A 20134-nucleotide genomic window follows, 5' to 3' on the forward strand; every position below is an offset into this window, starting at 1 on the left:
ATTTTCTGTAGTGCTTATCCTACACATAGTCGTGGGGAGCCTGGGGCCTGTGCAGGAGACTCGGGACAGCAAGCGGGGGACACCCTGGACAGGGTTGCAACCCATCACAGGGCACATTTACACACACTACAGACAATTTGAAAATGCCAATCAACCTACAACGTATGTCTTTGGACGGGGGAAGAAACTGGAGTGCCCAGAGGAAACCCCTGAAGCATGGAGAGAACATTTAAGAAGACAGCCCGGAGGCAGGAATCAAACCCCCAACCCTGGAGGTGCACAGCAAACGTGCTGGTGCAATACTCAATATATAATTATATATAATTATATATATATAAAATTATATATATATTATTATATATAATTATATATATATAAAATTATATATATATTATTATATATAATTATATATATATAAAATTATATATATATATATATATATATATATATATATATATATATATATATAATTTCTTACTAGGACAAATAATGTGGATAATGTATGTAGAAATATATATATATTTTTTAATAAAGTATAAGCCATGGCCTCAGCAGAAGTGAATTACTTCCTGCTGAACACCCCCCCCACCACCACAAAAAAAAAAAAAAAAAAAAAAAAAATAGAACCCCTCAAAGAATCTGTAATGGATTTAATGATTATAATGTGAATTGTATTGGTTTTAATGGAAACTATAATGGTCCCTGTTGATAATTTGTTGACTTCTATTGATGGCATGTTATATCTAGTAGATACCATTAAGGACCAATAATGGTAATGGTTTTAATGGTTAGCTTATGGTAAAGGTATTTGAAGTGGAAACCATTACAATTTCTGTGATGGTTCTATAGTTTTTTTTTTGGTTGTTTTTTTCCCCAGCAGTGGTGGCAGGTCTGGAAACTTGCCTTCTGGTCCAGAATGCATGTTTGTGTATGGATAGGCCTGTCATAATTTGTTTTATAGACATGCCCCTTGACATCCTCATTAAAATGGAGAATTTTGCATGTTTATAAAGTCATAACTTGGCTTTCAAGCATGTAAATGTCCAAGTGCACTTGAAAGTGATGTTATGACAGTACTTACTAATGCTAACTCTAATTAAATCACCATAGGTTCTGGGGATGGAGCTTTGTCTACACAGGCAGGAATGTGAGCGGGCTCATGGAGTAAAAATTAAAAATTATAAATCATTCAAAACTAGCTACTTAACCGTTACAGAAATAATTTTCCCATTTCTTTCCTAATGCACCTTTCAAGGCACTTCAAACCACCTGAAAATCACACCCATATGTGATTCTTCCCCAATCGGTTGCCACAAAGTTATTTAGGAAATACACAATTGTACAGAATGTCTTGCATGTATTCTGTAGCATTACAATTTCCCTTCACCGGAACTAAGAGACCCAAACCTGTTCCAGCATGACAGTGCCACTGTGTGCAAAGTGAGATCCAGATTGGTGTAGAAGAACATGTGTCCTGACCTCAACCCCACCTTTGGGATGAACTGGAACACCGACTGCACCCCAGACCTCCTCACCAATATCAGTGCCTCTTCTCATCAATGCTCTTTTAGCTGAATGAACACAAATCCGCAAAGCCATGCCCCAAAATCTAGTGGAAAGCCTTCCCAGAGGAATGAAGGTTATTAGAACAGTAAAGGGGGGATAAATCTGGAATGGCATGTTCAACAAGCACATATGGGTGTGATGGTCAGGTGTCCATAAACCTTTGGAATAAACTGTTACAGCACCATGTACATGAATGAAGAATATGTTGATTCCTTAATTTAGCTGCAGGGAGAGTACATTCATTCATTCATACAGCAATGAGTTTAACCCACCATAAATACATTTTTACTATAACAAATTGTATTTAAATAATCAAATTAAATAAATGTAACCAAGAGACAAGAATTCAGTGCACCTAGTCAATGGCAATTTATGACTAGGTAAAACTGAATTATAGATATCTTTAATATGAATTTAGACTAGTAAAAATATCATTCTGACTTACAGATAAAATATAATTCTGACTTAAATTACAGACTTGTAATTCTTACTAGTAAACGTTGCACGCTACCACTAGAAGTTAAAATGTCTTGCCATTCACTCATTTAGTTTGTTTATTTTGTAAAAACTTAATAATTTATGTCACTTGAGCTGGATTGGAGCTCTGGGTATTTGTGACAAAATGTCATGTAAGCCATCACACGTACATTCACTGACCTGCACACACTCAAACACGTTTCAAAAGAAAACAAACAAACAAACAAACAAACAAACAAGCAGCAAGATTTAGAAAAAGGAACACACATGTTTATTGGTTTTGTCCTTTCAGGAACTCAAGAGCACATCTTTCTACAGTCAGAGGTCATAGTGCTGCCTTGGGTCATGGGACAGAGAGGCTGGATACGGCGGAGGAGGACGCAGACTGGATGCAGGTGGAATGGCCCAGAAGGACATCTCTGAAAACCAATTCACACGGACACACAAAGCGAATTCATTTTATGACACTCTCCATATTCTATCCTATCTCATGAAGGTCAATGGAGCAAAAAGAAAAGCTACAGAAACACCACAAAATCTCTCAGATATTTGTGCATTTGTAAAAGATATACTGTATATATAATAATAATAAGAAGAGGAACAAGAAGAACAACAGTGTTAGTTTAAGTTATAATGCATGTGTGACATTCAGAGAGTGTCTCAAAGAATGTAAATGGCTTAAGAAAAAAAAAAAAACACATTAAAAATACATCATACAATCCACACAGAGAAAGACATGATCCCACTCTACTCCAGAACTTTAACTCAGAGAACTGGTTATTTTGCTGTACAGTAACACCCATTAGCCAAATGCATTTGGACAGATTTCTGAATCTAGTCCTATATAACCACTGTCTCAGTACCATTTCATGTATCTGTATAAAGACAGGCAGCAGACAGCCAAAGGGGAATACAGTTTGAGTTATAGTGAGAGTTTTGTCGCTCCAGTCACCTTCTTCTGCACAACTGACTATGATTTGCTGCAGTATGTATTTGTATTTGTTGTTCAAGTCGGCCCATTAGCTTTTCCATTTCAACCGTTTAAAGCATGTTAAGCTCAAGCCTGATGGAAAATCGTTTAAAGAATCAATGCAAGAGATGGAGGGAGAGTACAATAATGAAATGGGACGGCTTGACCATGTGGCGTACTCTATTGAAAAGGTCAGCTCTTCAAGCAGTGCCGTTTCCCAGTACTTTCGGTAAAACGAGGTGCTGTATGTGCACAAACACACTGCGCTTCCCTTTTCACCACCTTTCAGTAGTCTGTATGAACGTGTGAGGGAATAAAACTCTAACCCAACATGTTCTCCACTAGCCTCTGGCTAGAAAAGTGTGCACTGACATTCAGTAACAAGCTGAGAACAGCAACGCCAAATCCACTCAGCCGCATGCCACACAAGCTCCCTGCCTAAACAATAATGCCTGCTCTATCACGGCAGACTGACTTCATCCTGCTTCACAACCCGAGCCAAAACCACACTGTTATGCAAACTCATGATTTGAGCCAATATGGCTTCTTATAAAGGAAATATTTGACAAGCTCGGTGCATAAACACTTTTTTTTTCTCCGCTTGTGTGGCTAAACTCGTATCTTGCTCAAACAATGACAATGTGCTTTTACAAAACTCACACCAATACCACACCGATCAGCTCAAACCTGTGGCACATTATACTTCTCCTCATGTAAACATTCCTAAGATCACACTCATTATTTTGGACACAGAGCATCGTTTTAGGTCCAACACAATCCTGAAGTATATTTAAAAACGAAAACAATAACAAAAAAAACAACATGCCTTGAATGACTGCACAAGTGATATTAAGTCACAATGGTGAGCTTCTAATACAGTTCAATTCATTTCTTCATTCTCTAATAGTGCTGGACGAGAGAGTCTGCAGAAGATCCTAAAACAAGTTAGACTGATTTTGATCACATGCCGAACTATTCTCCAGAAGCCTATAAACTAGCATATGAACCAGGAACTGAGGAATCATTAAAGTATTACTGGCAGGAGAAACACTCAGGTGACTGGAGCAAAAGAGCCAATGGTTGGGAAAAGAAAATCTATTAAAAAAAAAGAAGAAAAAAAAAAAAAGAAAAGTAAACAACATGAAAAGGAAGGATGGTAATCGGCTTCATCTGCCCGTTCTGAATGATTAGTTCACGTCTGCTTTGAACTAGAACGCTCTTCGTTTGTTCCAAGCTTATCACTCCTCCTCTCTTGTTCCCTATAGCGCTGGATACGCTTGTGTAAAACTAGACTGCAGGACAGAAGCCTTCGAGCGGGTTAAACGCATTTAAAAACCCTTCCTCTACACAACAGTCTAGCCTTAACCTGATGTTAAACACAACGTGTAGTCATGTGCTGTAGAAGTAAACTGCCAGTTGAATACATTTACAATGGCCAAAAACTACAGAAATAAAACCAAACACAAAGCACATTAAAACACATCAAAAATTAAAATGGAAAGAATGAACAAAATGTAACAGACAATTAAAACATCCTAGGACCAGTGCAACAGAACCTACATAGTCTACTGTAATACTGCAAATAAAAATGAACTAAACAATAAACAAAACTTGTAAACAAAAACAAAAAACAAAAAAACAAAACAAAACAAAAAAAAAGCAAATGGCTCCTGAATAGCTTCTTTGTATGAACTGTGATTTTTTTTTTCTTTTTTTGTTATCGTTCAGTTACTGATAAACACATTCAAACACATGCAGCCACACCCACCTCTAACAGTCTCATTTTTTTAATCCTATCTGCTAGAACAAACTATAGGTGTAAGGAAATAAAGTGAAACCACCACTGAGATCACAGGCAAAAATCCAACTGACATTCACAGCTTTCAAGTAGTTACGAAAATGTGTGTGTCCTGGTAGGCAACATCCCACTTTTCAGATTTGGAATTTTAACTTGGGGGGGGGGGGGGGGGGGGGGGAAGGGAGAGAGAGAAAGAGATTGGGGGAGAGAGGTGAGGTTGAGAGGGGAGAGGGGGGAGAGAGAGAGAGGTGAGGGGGAGGAGGGAGAGAGACAGAGGTGAGGGGGATTAGGGAGAGACAGAGAGAAGGGGGAGAGAGAGAGAGAGAGAGAGAGAGAGAGAGAGAGAGAGAGAGAGAAATGGGGAGAGAGAGAGAGAGAAGGGGGAGAGAGAGGAGAGAGGGGGTTATAGAAGAGATATAAAGACTGTACACATGACCTCCGTTTAGAGGCTTGTTCAGCTTCAGTCGTACCATAAAGAGCACCTACTGCAGAAACCCCAAACTCCCGACCCACCCACCCCTGTGCACACTGTGCTATAGTTTCCCCACCCAAACATGGGTAATTAAACCCCATTTTTACATTCGCTTTCTACCTCTTCATTATACCTCCTCATCTTTCACTCTCTCTTCCCCTCACACACCGTCTCTCCCTTTCTCTCTCGCTGTGAGACCGTGCCTTTGACTACAAAAAAAAAAAAAGTGATAATCATTTTTGTCCCTAATGCTCGAGTTGGGTAACTGGATGTGACGATGTGTGTGTGTGTGTGTGTGTGTGTGTGTGTGTGTGTGTGTGTGCATGCAGGTGTAAGTTAAACAAACCCAAGATAATAAAAAGGTGATGCAAATATTCAAGAGTTTTAAGGGAATACTTCAGAGCCCTTTTTTCCGGTTGCTTTTCAAAGTGTTGAAATGGTCGTAACGAATGAGAGACACTTCCACTCCCTGCAGTTAAAACCTGCATTTGGAAAATCTTGTGTCATGCTTGCTTGAGCCCAACTCAAGCGTATGGATAGAATCAACGCGTGTGACGATGTGCATGCACGGGCGCGGGTGAAAGTGAGCGTGAAAGAGTGTGTGGGTTCGGCCTAAATGTGGCAGCCCCGCTTAAAAACCTTAGTCTCCAAATTAGTTGAGAGGAGAAGGTCCTGCAATGTCCTGGTGTCGTGTGTGAGGCATGAAGAGGAGAAGAGTTCAGATTTTCACGTCACTGGTGGACGGTGCTTCGGCCCAGCTCATAAAATTGTAAAAAAAAATATATATACACAATAGTAATAATAATAATAATAATAATAATAAAAAAAAAGGTGGTGAAGGGATTTGGATGGAGTTAAGACCCAGATATCCAGGTGCACTGGATGAGACGCAGGAACAGAATTAGTTCTGAGGAAGAAGGACACACAGTTCCTCACTTTGGTAGAGAAAGAGATTGTAATGGAGAGTGTGCCAATATGATGGGGAAGAGAGTGAAAGAAAAGTGGTGGCAGAGGACAGAGGAGTGTTGGACGGTCACACGCACGCGCACACAGACTCTTGCTCCACTCTGTAAGGCAGTGGTGGTGGAGGGCTTTGCAGTGAGACTCAGGCTGGGTGATGGCAGTGGAAAAGCTACTGTAAAATAGTTACTCTCTCCACTCCTCTTCTCTTCTCTTCCGGCTCCCCCACTGCTCAACCTCATGTCTTTTAGCACCCGCCTTTTTAAAACAGTTCTTTTGCCATCTGATTGGACCTTTCATTCAAAAGACATGAGATTTGCTGGAACCTGGAAATAAACATGAGCGAATTAAAATCTTTAAAAATGTATGAAGCCATATGTTGCTAAACTCAACTGTAAAATGGTGGTGATTGTTAATAAAGCACTAAAATGCCATAGAACAAATGTTAAATATTGAAAGGTCACAGTCAAACAAGCCACATTTAAAAGAATAGAGTACGAGTTATTTGAGTCTTTTTTTCCATGATCCGGACACAGTTCATTAGCACTTTTAGTAATTAAAAAAGGATAATTTCCCTGTCCATCTACCGTCACTAAACAAACTAGAGTTGTGTCTTAAATCACATACTCGTATACTATTCTAGACCGTTGTTGAGCACGAACACTAACCGGTTTTCCCATTACAGTTAGTGTTTGAATCTTAAATCCAGTCATGTAGTCTTCAAACTTACCGAAAGGACTGTTTTGTGCATCAGTCTGCTGTATTTTCTAGACTTAAAAAGTAAATACTTTTGAATATAAGGTCAGAGTTTGCGATTTGAGCCGCAGCGCACGACGACAATCACGATGATGGTGGAACATTATTATTTAAATTTTTTTTTTTACAAGAGACAGACCTTGTCAGTTTAAAATCGCTGCATGAAATCATTAAACATTTTACAGTTCGACTTGGAAGCCTGACGGACCGGGATGTTTAGGCCGTGACGTGCTGTCTAGTGAACGTTGCTTTTAATCCTGCAGATGTACCTAAGATATGCAGGCGAGTGTGCAAACAATGCCGCTTTCGATGTCGCCAATTCTCATTCTGCACACGCACGCAAAGTCATGTGTAACCTATAAACCAGACCTCTGTGCTTCACAGCAGGCCGCATCACACCATCCTGAGGAGGTGTAACTTCCTGTACACTTTCCTCTAGACTGGTAAGTCATTGCAAGGAATCTTCCTTTGGTTGTTACAGTGTCATGAAACACTAAACTACATTTTCTGAGATTTTAACAGGTGTGTTCATATCGCACATCATAAAAGACAATCTTAGCATCCGTTAATTTTAATTGCAGGAGAAAACTGCTTCATGTTGAGCTTTTTTTCCATTATTTTCATCTTCAGGGTTTAAAGTCTCGTCCTCTCGCACGTCACAGGCAGTGACCTGGCAGTGTACTATAAGACTTCGATGATGTGTCGGTGTCTCATAATTATTCATGAGACTGTGTGTTCTTATCCTATGAGAAGTTGCTGTCTCTTAATTATTCATGACAAGCAAGTGGTGCTTTCCTACAGATGTAGTAGATGAGAGAGGAGTTCAAATGGGTCACAAGAGTTTGTTTCAGTGGTGTAAGAGTTCAAGTGTTTTAATTCGCGAGAGCTATGAGAATTGGAGAAAGGTGGACTTGCTCATGAAAGCAGTTTGCGTCTACACAACGAGGTGGTACTCAGTCCCAAGGACTTTTCCATCCCTTCAAACGAGGTATGTGCCTAATTTTAACCATGACAATTTTACTTGCCTTTTGAGCTAATTAAACCGCTTAAAGCTCCTCGGGTCGTCACATGCAGACCTATACACCGAGGGTCCGTGTTGAAGGCTTTTGGAAATCTCTACCCAAATTGGACTCAACGTATAGTCGAAGCTTTTACAAACACAGCACAAAAACATTGGTGCACTTATCCAACATATTTGAAAGGAAACAGTTCTATCCACACAAATCTTAAGACGAAACACAGCCAGTGTCTAGATCACACATAAGTGTTGCCCTGACACTATGCTCGCAGATGACTCGGACTAAACTGGGTCTTAACACAGGAATAAAAGTCTTAACACAAATGCTTACCTGTTGTCTGTTGCTTTGACATGCTGCACTGAGGTGTTTAAACCACAGCAAAGCGTTCATTCTGTTCCCGGCCTGGAACTTGTACGAGTTTCCTGCACACACGCAACAAAATTAGAGAGATGCCGCTGAAAGACATGCACATTTCTACATTAGATGGCATTACATAATCAGGACACAAAACAATGGTAACCATAATCTGTTACAGTTGCGTCAAAAAACAAAGTAATCAGATTACAGGTACACTTTGTAAAAAATGGGAATACAATCAAGATTTAAATTTAAAAAAAATGTATTTAAAAGCAAAAGAAATTAATCTTTTAACATAACATGTCTCTAAATCACAGAGGCACACTGAAATGACTTAATTGATGGCGGCTGGAAAAAATGTGTTACAGGCGTGGAGATTTCAAAATTTTGCGTATAAAGTGATGTGCCTTCCAGCTGTGAAGGCACCGTCTTTATCGAATGACTTGACATCTAATTTACAGAAGCATTTGCAGGTAAGACCAGCACGGTAATCATATAGCTAAACTAAGTTTGTATCAGTGCTTTGAAATTCCATGGTTTGTATGGTCACTGTGATTTTTACTTCAAATTTCATTTATCAAAAAACTGCAATGGGTACTTTATCTAATTTTAATACTTTTATTGTTGAGAACAGTCCAGAAGTCTGGGTGAGGGAGAGATTCTGGAAAATGTACCATTTAATAAGGATAAAGTCATTAAAAAGACACTAAAATCTAGATTTAAATCACAGTACACTTTTCTCACAATACACAGATTTTTTTTCTTTAAAATCCTCCTTAAGCTTAAATATGAAATTAGAATCACTCATAAACTGTTAGTTTTAGGAATGATAGTGATAACAAAAAAAACTAGAAGTTAATGAATATATAGACCTAATAACTAAATAAATCTTAGCAAGACTACAATTACTCGTAACCGGCATTGTTTTATTTCTCAGAGGAAGTCTTGTTTTGTTTTATTTCTCATCCAAGTCACTTGACCAGAAAAGACACACTGATTGAGCACGCCTCATCAAGGGCCCTTGCAGCCTCCTTTCAAACAAGCAATGCTTGAACTTGGACACAGCTCATCCCAAAGTGCAGTTAATAAACTAATATTTGAATGTGTAATTGATGATGTTCAGCCATTTCAGAGTGTAACTGACCATGTTCAGCCATTTGAGCTTGTAATTGACCATGTTCAGCCATTTGAGTTTGTAGTTGACCATGTTCAGCCATTTGAGAGTGTAACTGACTCAAATTTGTGTTCAGCCATTTGTGAAGTGATTTGTAACTGTAACGAAATACATTTTTAAAGTAACTCTCCCAACCCTGATTAATGAACATCAAAGCACTACACCGTTGAGACAAAATAATCCTTTTCTCTGTAGCGCAGTTCAACACTTACTTAGACTCATACTTATAACTGCAATACGTAGACTCACTTGCAACCCCTTTAAGAAAAGAATACAAACGTAGTTTACTCATGTTGAAGCCCCAGTGCAAGTCAGGCAGAGGAAAATAAACTACAGAAACACAAATAAACTAGTCCAAAAAACTGCTGAGCACCCTTTTGAAGCTTAAAATGAGAAATAGGGCATCAATGCAGATCTAGTGGGCATGTGCAAATGAGGGCCCTGAGGCTGTAAATGCTCTTTTGTTATGTAGGGTATACGATAGTTTTATAACAAGCTATTTAAAGTACACGTGCAGCGGCGGTGAAACCATGCTTTCAGATATTTGTGCAAACAATTTTACATCCATTTCAAAGAGCTGAATGGGTTTAGGCCTTATTCCAAAGTCAACGCCAACAGCACACTTGCCAAAGAAAAAAGTGGCACGGATATAGTCAATCTAAAATGTTCAGTGAAGAATAAACGGCTCTTCGTTATAAGGTCTGTGGCATAAAGTGGACAAAAAGGCTTTGAAATCAGGCTGTGTGTATTTGCACGACAACTAGACACTCTCACCCTGCTCAGAGTCTGTCAGCAGGAAGACGTCGGGATGCTCCGGGTCATCTGCCATCATGGTCATCAACCCCACCACAGAGACACACTTACTCGAGGTCGACTTAAACTGAGAGAGAGAGAGAGAGAGAGAGAGAGAGAGAGAGAGAGAGAGAGAGAGAAATAGTAATAGCTTCCTTAAGCCACATATTGTGGTTGTAATGCGTGACATATATATATGTGTGTGTGTGTGTGTGTGTGTGTGTGTGTGTGCGTAAATATGCACATGTGGTTCCTATTAACTCAGTGAATGATAGCTGGCCTGGTACAGATGATGTCATATACCATTTTCTCCCAATGAGTCTAAGCAGTTCACTAAATGCAAGGCCTGATTACCCAGTTATCGAGAGCCCCACTTGTTTATATTCTTTTGTTCTGAAAGACTTTCTCTATGGCTCCTGTGAAATTAGAGGTCTCTTTCTGTGTGGCGGGCCAGAGAAGTTTTTTTATTTGATTTCCCCCTTTCTCTCATATATCATTGCATACATCACAGGCTGAAGCACATAAGCACTAAAACACAAAAACCTCAGAGCTTAATCTGAGGTGAATAATCAGTGAGTACTTATAACAGTAAACATGGACTGGGATCTTAAGGCATTGCAGGTTTGAGGCAGGAACTCACATGCTTCCTCTCAGTGGCTTTGAGAGACTTGGCAGTGTAATAGTAGAGCTGAGTACCACACAGCGCTACCCAGTACTTAGTCCATGCAGCCACCTAGAGGGAAACGGAGAGAAACATGTCTTCTCATACATAGCACACGTGGGACACAGAGATAAATGCTTACGCACGCACACACACACACACACTCACATCACTCTAGACAATGGTTAGAACGTAAAACTGTACTGTATAAGGAGCCCTATAAAATCCTAATGGCGCATACGCAAACAAAGTCGATAATAAAAGCAAGAGGAAGCCATGTAAATGTTGAAGTTAACAGCTCATAATACACTATGTGCTGTATCACAGTGGCCTTGGGAGTGATTCATCCCTTACTACATGTTCATGATGGCTAGAGACCTCTTACTGCATATCTGGGGTTGACCACAAACATAAACCACTCCCAACCAACTACTTAACATTCATAACCATTACCCTAATCAATCAAACAGACTGCTGAGAGCACATTTTATTAACATACAAAATAGGTACAGGGGTGGGACAGGAGGAAAAAAGTCTTTAAATGTAAAGGGATACAGTTGTAAAAGGTTCCCTCTCCTCCCATAACTAAACTTTAAAAGCATGTATTTTACTGCTGTGGCTGATTTATTCTCCACACGGTAGAGCACTAAAGACAGAGACCGTGGAGCTGAAGTCCTGATACGGCATTATACCAGCAAACCAATCAAGTAGAGGAAAAAACATGTACAAATATTAAAACATGTTTAAATGTTAAATAGTGTTAAATATGGAATCATGTTCTCAAAGCAAAAGATGAAATGGGGCAACAAACCTAGCAAATACTTAACGTGCCTGATGAAGGCTAAATCTGATTCATAATAGATGCTAACGGGATACAGTCTTTCGAGTCTTGTTTCATAACTAATAATTTTAGACAATTTTATTCTGTCTAAAATTTATTCTACCTTTTTATATCATTGTGAATCTTCGTCTAAAAAATTTGTTGTATGGATTCTTTTTTTTTCTTTCTGACTGTTCAACTCTCCGTATCATTTCTAAAGAGCAGTAGGGATTGCTTACTGCCCCAATTTCAAGAGACAAAGCCATAATTGCTCTCTATAGCTTAAATCCTGGTGAATCCCCAGGACCAGATGGTCATGCCTGTGAAGTTTATAAAGAATTACAATACTTATTATTAGATCCTCCCATTAGCAATGTTCAACCATTCGTTTGCGACAAACAGGAATGACCCAGAAAAGTGTGGATCTTCTAGGCCATTCGCCTTGTTAAATTCAGATTTAAAACTACAATCTAAAATCTTAGCCCTATTTTATATATATATATATATATATATATATATATATATATATATATATATATATATATATATATATATATATATATATATATATAATTAATTAAGACCAAATGGGTTTTATCGAAGGTAGAAGCACTACTCACAATATTAGGTGGCTTTTAAATATTATTGACCTCTCAAAACATTATCATTCTGTCTTTAGTTGCTGAAAAAGCATTTGATAGTGTGGAGTGGCCTTTACACTTTAGAAAAATTCGGCCTCGGGGAAAATTTTATTAAGTGGGTGCACTTAATTTACACAGATCCTCTTGCAGCAGTTATTACAAATGGCCATAGGTCAGTCAATTTTCCTTTATTTCGGGGTACCAGGCAGGGTTACCTCCTGTCCCCGCTGCTTTTTGCCATACCAATAGAGCCACTTGCTCAGGTGATAAGAGGGTAGGTGACCGTTTCTGGGGTGTCCGTGGGAAGCGAACAACACAAAATCTCTTTATATGCTGTGCTATTCCTTTCTGATCCGGACACTTCTGTACGGTGTGTGGTGGATCTCATTCAAGCCTTTGGCCAATTTTCAGGGCATAAGATTATGACTTTTCTAAATCAATTGCATTGCCTATGGGAAATGAACAAGTCTGCATTGAAAATGACTTTCCATTTGGATGCTCTGATGCCGGTTTTGTTTATTTGGTTATTAATAACCCCTACATTTAGTCAAAAGTTCAAAGCCGATTTTACTTCAGTGCTTGAGAAGGTCTGTGATGATCTGAATAAGTGGATGGCTCTCCATTTGTCTAGGCCGGAGAGGATCACTTTCATAAAAATTAACATCTTGCCCCAACTATCCATTACAAATGCTACCAATCCTACTGTCTAACAGGGTCATAAAGGAGTCGAATGGGTGTTTAAGTTCATTTATCTGGAGCAAAAGAAAACCTAGATTGAAATTCTCAAACCCTCACCTCTCTAGTTCAATTAGAGGTTTGGACTTAGCAAACGTCAAATTGTACCAACTGGCCTGCCAACTCCGATTTGTTGTTGAATGGCTTAAAGAGGACCCTAAGTCGATCTGGTTTGACCTTGAATGCTCACAGTCCAACTGCTCTTTGCAAAATGTATTATTTGTCCACAACTCTAAATCAATCAGGGCACTATGTAATAGTCCAAGTAATATGCGCAATACACTTAAGGCTTGGCTCATCATACATAGGTTGGAGGGTAGGACTGATGCGTCCTCCCTTCTCACTCCAATTCTCAATAATCCAGAGTTTATGCCTAGTTTTACAGACTCTGGATTTAAACTGTGGCACCCCTTTGGTATGACTATGCTGGGATGTGACCTGTTTGTGGAAGGCTCTTTAATGTCCTTCGATTATTTAGTTATAAAATATAATTTGCCTCAGGGACAGTGTTTAAAAGTACTACACTTTCCTCTAACTACTCACTGTTGGCTGTGGAAAGATCATTCTGAACCCACAGTCACAAAATCAGATCACATTTTATTTTTTTAATAAACCTTTATGCTGTTATGGTACAGTTGACCTATCGAACCTTAGACTGATTTGGGAAAGGGGAGCTCAGGGTGGATACTGGAGAAGATGATTGGGTTCGAATTCAGCCAAAAGGGTCTCAGATTGCAATAGGGCAAGTGTCATTTAGCTAAAGATCTTAAAGCACAGAATAAACGTCACGCCATGTGTCAGACATAAAATCAACCCACTCCATTCTCCACTCTGTCCTAAATGCAAGGTAGGAACATGAGATTACACCCATTGTCTATGGGGACTGTCCCGTAATTAAAGCCTATTGGTCTATGCAATAGGCTCCTCTTGCAGAGACAGGAGTCACATATTTGGCTTGGACGTGGAGCAGGACCCATTATCATCACTGCTAGGTTTTCCATGTAGATTGATTCACAGTATGCATGCTAGATGGTTTTTGGATATTTTGTTATCAGTGATAAGTCCCCCCCTCTTTAGAAGGTTGCCATAAAATTATAATTATTGTTCACTAGGTTGGGGTCAGAGTGCAGGATCAGCCATGATATAGTGCCCCTGGAGCAGAGAGGGTTAAGGGCCTTTCTCAAGGGCCCAACAGTGGCAGCTTGGCAGTGCTGGGGCTTGAACCCCCGACCATCTGATCAGTAACCCAAAGCCTTAACCGCCAAGCCACCACTGCCGAGCTGAATATGCCGAGCAGGCTGATCTGCAACCGTGGTCTAATATTATACTAAAAACACTTAGTCACATTCCTCTGTCTAGGAATGCCAGCCTGTTATGCCACTTAAGCGCAAAAAAAAAAGTGGAAAACAGAAAAAGAGCCAAATACAAAAAAATTTTTTAAACGGCCCTCTCAGTTTTGTACCATATACAATATGTAATCTCAGAAGATTTGTCAGAGTATTCACTTTGGGTATTATTAATGCTAATTTGTTGAAATCATAAAGCACAACCTTGTTTAATGAAGTCAATTGTAAAGTGCAATCTTGGGAATTAATTAACATCAATGAACTACTTTGGAGCACAGAGAAAATGTTCATGTGTTGAATTTAACGAGCTCACACAACAGCTTAAGCTGGTGGGAGTGGATTGGTATACTTTCTCCTCTGTCAGTCACAGCAAAGAGAGCTCATGTATGTAGAAGAGGGCAGCCAACGCTATCCTCAGTGTGTTACGCTGCACTGTGATGCTGCATGAGTGACAGTTCGGAAACATTTGGTTGGCTGCCATCACATGTCCCGGAGGAAGCACAATACAGCGGTTGATAGCAGTCATAGAATAAGAGCGACCTGGCTGATTGGTGTGAATTGGCAAGACTTCATCAGGGAGACAATTGGAGGGAAAATTCAGGCAACTACAATGAAACTATAGACTGAGAATCTGATAATAATCATGTGATAATCATGCTTATTTAATTGGCTAGTCAGTTTATAACTAGCCACAAACTAAACAGACAGCCAGCCAGAATCAAAATCAATATCAGTGTGGAACATTTTCAGTGTTTTAATTTGTTGTCTGGCCTGTGTGCAAGACACTTAACAATTGTGATGACAATTTATGTGTTTCCTGGGAAAATGTCTGGCGAAAACAGCAAACTATAAAGCACAACTATGCTAACATAAAAACCCTATAATTTCGCCTGTCTGTTAGTCATACTGAGGCAGAGAAACATTGTGTACACATGTATATTAGTTTAGTTCCATTCTCCAGTGTATTCCCTCTGTAGATTTGGGAAAGAAGATACTAAATGGCAAGAAGATGAGTGTGGAGGAAAATGAGAAAGGTGCGTAGGACAGAGCAGATTGATGAAATGAGATCAAATGCCTCAATTAAGCATTATCGGATTAGCAAGAGTGCGGTTATACAGCACGGTGATTTGGCAATAAGTGATCACAGCTGTGCCGATATTTCGTATAACTACACAGCTGCAAGTGCCATATTTTTATACAACAGTTCTATAAACTAGAAATTAACATAAAAATGTCAGAATGTAGCAGCACACTACAAAAAAATAAAAAAAAATAAATCTGCACACCAGCTCTTACACCTCTACTCTGTGCTCCTCTAGAACTCAATTAAAAATCTTGTATGGTAGCACTACTTGTATTGTTCTCTGTACGTTCCTGTTAAAGGTGCTCCTGGTAAAATTGGTGGCCCTTCTTCCTTTTCATCTTCATCTGACGAGCTTTCATATTTTAAGCTAAAAGTTATATTCTTGAAAAGTATCCTTTGGAATGTCGGCTGATGATGTCACGAACGCTACTGTAGTAACCCTTTTGAACTAGGAAGTGGATTTGAATATGGCAAACACAGATGAGCGGAGTGACACGCACAGTGAAGCGTCCCAGTATGGTCATAGGAAACACCGCTCGGCCAATCAAATTAATAGACCGAAACTAACTGTTTGTATAAATATGCAATCATTAACAGAAGTGTTGGATAAAAGGATGAGTCTGAAATGTATGGAGTTTGTACCGTAGGTTTCTTGCCCTCCTTTAGGATGGTTTTCCTGCGTAACACTCCCTGGACGGTCACTGCTCCAGGGTACAGGTGCACCGCAAGCTCCTCGGACTCGGCTGAGCTACACAAACACACAAACAAGCACACGGTGAATAATTTCCTCTTAATCCGTGCAGTCTCATCTACCCAGGCACATCATAAAATAGGTTTAGTGTTTCTGAACTCAGTACTAGGCTTGAGTTATATACTATATGGCCAAAAGTATATGTCGCAAACAGTTGCCACAAAGTTGGAAGCACACAACTGTATAGGATGTCTTTGTATAGTACTGTAGCATTAGAAATTTCCCTTCACTGGAACTAAGAAGCCTTGTTCCAGCACGAAGATACCCCTGTGCACAAAGTGAGCTCCACGGAGATGTCTTGCAATGGTTAGTATGGAAAAACTCCAGTGACCTCAACCCAACTGAACACCTTTTGGGATGAACTGGTACACCGACTGCACCCCAGACCTCCTCACACATCAGTACCTGTCCTCGCTAATGCTCTTATATCTGAATGATCACAAATCCCCACAGCCACGCCCCAAAATCTAGTGGAAAACCTTCCTGAAGAGTGGAGGATATAATAAACCTAAAGGGGGCCTCAAACTGATATGGGATGTTCAACAAGAACATATGGGTGTGTTGGTCAGGTGTCCACATACTTTTGGTCATACAGTGAAGGGTCTGTAGGATACAAGTAATGCATTATCCCATGAATGAGAAAATTTAAACTCCACAAGACTGCTCACATCATTGACTGAGTTCATAAACACTGCATTTATCCTACACACACACACACACACACACACACACACAAAAGGGGAAAAACTAGGCAGACCCCATAACACTTTAATTTGGAGAAAATGAGCGAGACGACACTACAAAAGAGATTTGAAAAGCATTCGGAAATTCAGATATTTCACTCCTCGTACATCTTTTTCCTTTACAGGAATGATCTGTGAGGTCTTATAGAAGAGCGCAACGAACAGACAGGTGACAAATTAAGGGGAAAAATTGGTGCGTCTTATGCTGCAAGAACATTTTCCTGGCATGGTTTGGGTCTACTTTCCCCCTTAATGGGAGATGGGAGTGCTCTCTTCTCCAGCAGGACAACGCTTCCATCCAAGGGCACGAGGACTTACTGAATGACGTAACTCGTATGCTGTGCCTTCGCGGTCACCAGATGCCAAACCGGTTAGGAGATTTTGGACTGACGTTTGAGACTTCACCACCATCATCAAAATCATCAAAAACACCAACTGACGGGACATCTTTTGGAAAAATGGTGTTCATTCTTCATGTGCAGTTCCAGAGATGTGAAGAATCTGTGCTCAACACCTTACAAAGGGCCCATTCACACTGGGACATTTTTCACAGCGCATTACACGGTCCGTTTTTCGCTGCAGTTTTTTTTTTTTTGCGCTCACACCCGGGCGTTAAACTCGGGCAGCACGCTGAAAGAAAGTGCAGATTCACTCCCTGACAATAGATGGCGCATATTGAAAAGCAGAAATACCCCGGTACACAAGGTGGCGGTGCACAACTTTCTGTTTCTGATACCTGCTCATCACTGTGAAGAGGAAAAGAGACAGTATTTACGCCTTTAAACCGTTCACACACTTTTTGCAAACTGGTTCAAGCACGTATGCAGTTTTGTGAAATGTGAGGTATTTGGTGATTTGGCTGCTGCAACAAATCCTTCTTTAAAACTAAATCCTTAAAGGTCTCATTTCAAACAGTATACTCTCTTTAAATAAGTCAAGATTTGAATTATATCAAAGTCACAGCAACAGCATTCACAGACTTATTTTACATATTAAATCTTTTTTTTTTTTTTTGGGGTGGGGGGGTGGGGGGGGGGGGGGGTGAGTAGGTATAAGGCAACTATTGTTGTGCCCAAAAATGTTAATGTTCCTGCAGATTGATGAAGTGTTGAATATGAATAGTCTTTTTTTGTGGTCAATAGAATAATACACGATGCAATAATGGGGCATTTAACTATTTGAATAAGAGGATACTAATACTTATATGCATATGTATATAAGCCAGGTGCAAAATAAACACAATGGACTATCAATCAGTGGATTATCATATGCAGGGAAACAAACAATGCAATGTAGTGTAGAACAACACTGAAAGAATTAAACGGATCATTTAAAATATATGCTTGCATTTCAGTGTCCTCAAAAAAATAGCCACAACATAATGAACACACTTATATAGTATTTAGTGTATAGATTTGAATCTGGCGCTTTCAAAGGACACCTTGTTTGTGTGTAGGCAGAAGGATTTATCCGAGGAGAATATTTTATTTCAGGAACGTCACTCATGCGCACTCTCACTAAAATGGTGGGTGCTGGCATCTTCTTCGTCTGTAAGACAGTTTTGTACTTGAGCAACATCCAGTTGTACTTTTATGTAACTTCAGCAGCTCCAGGCACGTGAATGAAACTGCAATCTGATTGGTTGGCCAGTGACGCTTTGACGAACAAAATGACGCTTTGACGCCACGCGTTTTACGCCTGGGTGTGAACACTCCCACTGACAGCCACTGGGGTGTTAAACGGTGCAAAAATTGTCCCGTGGGAACAGAATTTCAGACAATGTTTCTAACTTAAATTTGTCACCTGTCTGTATGTAGAGTCAGAAAATAAAAGGTAACAAACACCAGTACAAATTACACACACCCACACACACAACTAAATTTCTGAATAATATGACGTTCTTCAGTCAAATAAAAAAAGTGACAAAGCAGCAGTACTCAGAGTGGCACTTCTCCAGCAGCTGCTAGCAAGCCGACGCTGCAACACTGAATAATCAGTAGTCACATACACATCCCAACAACCCGGAGAATTCAGAGAAGCCCATCACCAATCAACAGTGTAAAAAAAAAACAAAACCCACAAGTTAGAACACCTTTATACACAGCGTGTGCAGTTGCTCGGTCCAGGTCAAGGTGGAGCGAGAGGCAAAGCAGGAAAGAGAAAGTCAGTCAGAGAGAGTGGCCCAGTGATGACTGGGGTTACCTGCTGGGCCTGAGGCCTCCTCTGCAGGTGATTCGGCCTACTCGGGTCACTGGGCCCAGAGAGTGGTAGAGACGTGTCCTGTTGGGTGGTTGGTCATAGCGGTGCAGTGATCAGTTCCAGCCATAACACACACACATGCACGTGTATATTCATACTCTCTCATGAACTATAGGATTTTTTATTTGAATGGTTAGTTTTTCCCTTCTATCCTGGTCTAAGCACTAACAGATCATTACAGTGCTATGGTTACACACACACATGCACTACTAAGAGTGCAGAAGTCACTAGAAGAAAAGGCAAAATACAGTAACACAATTATGATTAACACAAATATTTGTACAGGCAGAGCATTTTATTACATATACAGTTTAGATAAAATCAGCACAATCAACAAGTGTTGAAAACGAGCTTTAAAAATGTGCACTTGTCTCTAACTGAAGGCCACGAGCTGAACTGGTTAGTAGTCCAGTTGCAACTGGTGGATGTATTTGTGCACATATATATGCGCATGAGCAAAAAGTCTGACTGTGAGTGCGTGCGTGCGAGCGAGCGAGAGACAGACACTCACCTTTCGAACGCAGGCCAAGACATTTCTTCACTGAGTTCAGATCCTTCACTGCTTCCTGCAGTAACAAGAGTGGAAGTGTAAGCACTGCTCGTGTACGTGAAGATGGTGTCTCCGTTTGTGTGCGGTGTGTGTGATACCGTTAGGAAGTAGGTGTGTGTTTGAGTTTGGAAGTGAGATGCCGCTGGAGAAAACTACTATCGACTGTCAAAATGTCTGTTCTGAACATGCGCTGTCATCAAAAC

At 39.9% G+C, this 20134-nt stretch overlaps 1 protein-coding gene across 4 annotated transcripts in view; it reads right to left on the reverse strand.

The window, feature by feature from the left end:
• Window positions 1-2291: 2291 nt before the first annotated feature.
• The window catches only part of ralgps2 (Ral GEF with PH domain and SH3 binding motif 2), a 119798-nt gene continuing 101955 nt past the window's right edge, over window positions 2292-20134 (reverse strand). For 3 of the 4 annotated variants that reach the window (XM_017455848.3, XM_017455850.3, XM_017455849.3), the window contains exons 15-21: window positions 19893-19947; window positions 19325-19402; window positions 16271-16376; window positions 10982-11074; window positions 10324-10429; window positions 8349-8440; window positions 2292-6569 (exon numbers count right to left, since the gene is read on the reverse strand). In XM_017455848.3, the coding sequence (XP_017311337.1) occupies window positions 6540-6569; window positions 8349-8440; window positions 10324-10429; window positions 10982-11074; window positions 16271-16376; window positions 19325-19402; window positions 19893-19947 (560 nt within the window). In that variant the 3' untranslated portion in view covers window positions 2292-6539. The remainder of the gene's footprint in view (window positions 6570-8348; window positions 8441-10323; window positions 10430-10981; window positions 11075-16270; window positions 16377-19324; window positions 19403-19892; window positions 19948-20134) is intronic. The other variant, XM_017455851.3, reaches the window with a different exon arrangement.

The sequence above is a fragment of the Ictalurus punctatus genome, chromosome 25 (assembly GCF_001660625.3).
Source record: "Ictalurus punctatus breed USDA103 chromosome 25, Coco_2.0, whole genome shotgun sequence".
Taxonomy (NCBI): Eukaryota; Metazoa; Chordata; class Actinopteri; order Siluriformes; family Ictaluridae; genus Ictalurus; species Ictalurus punctatus.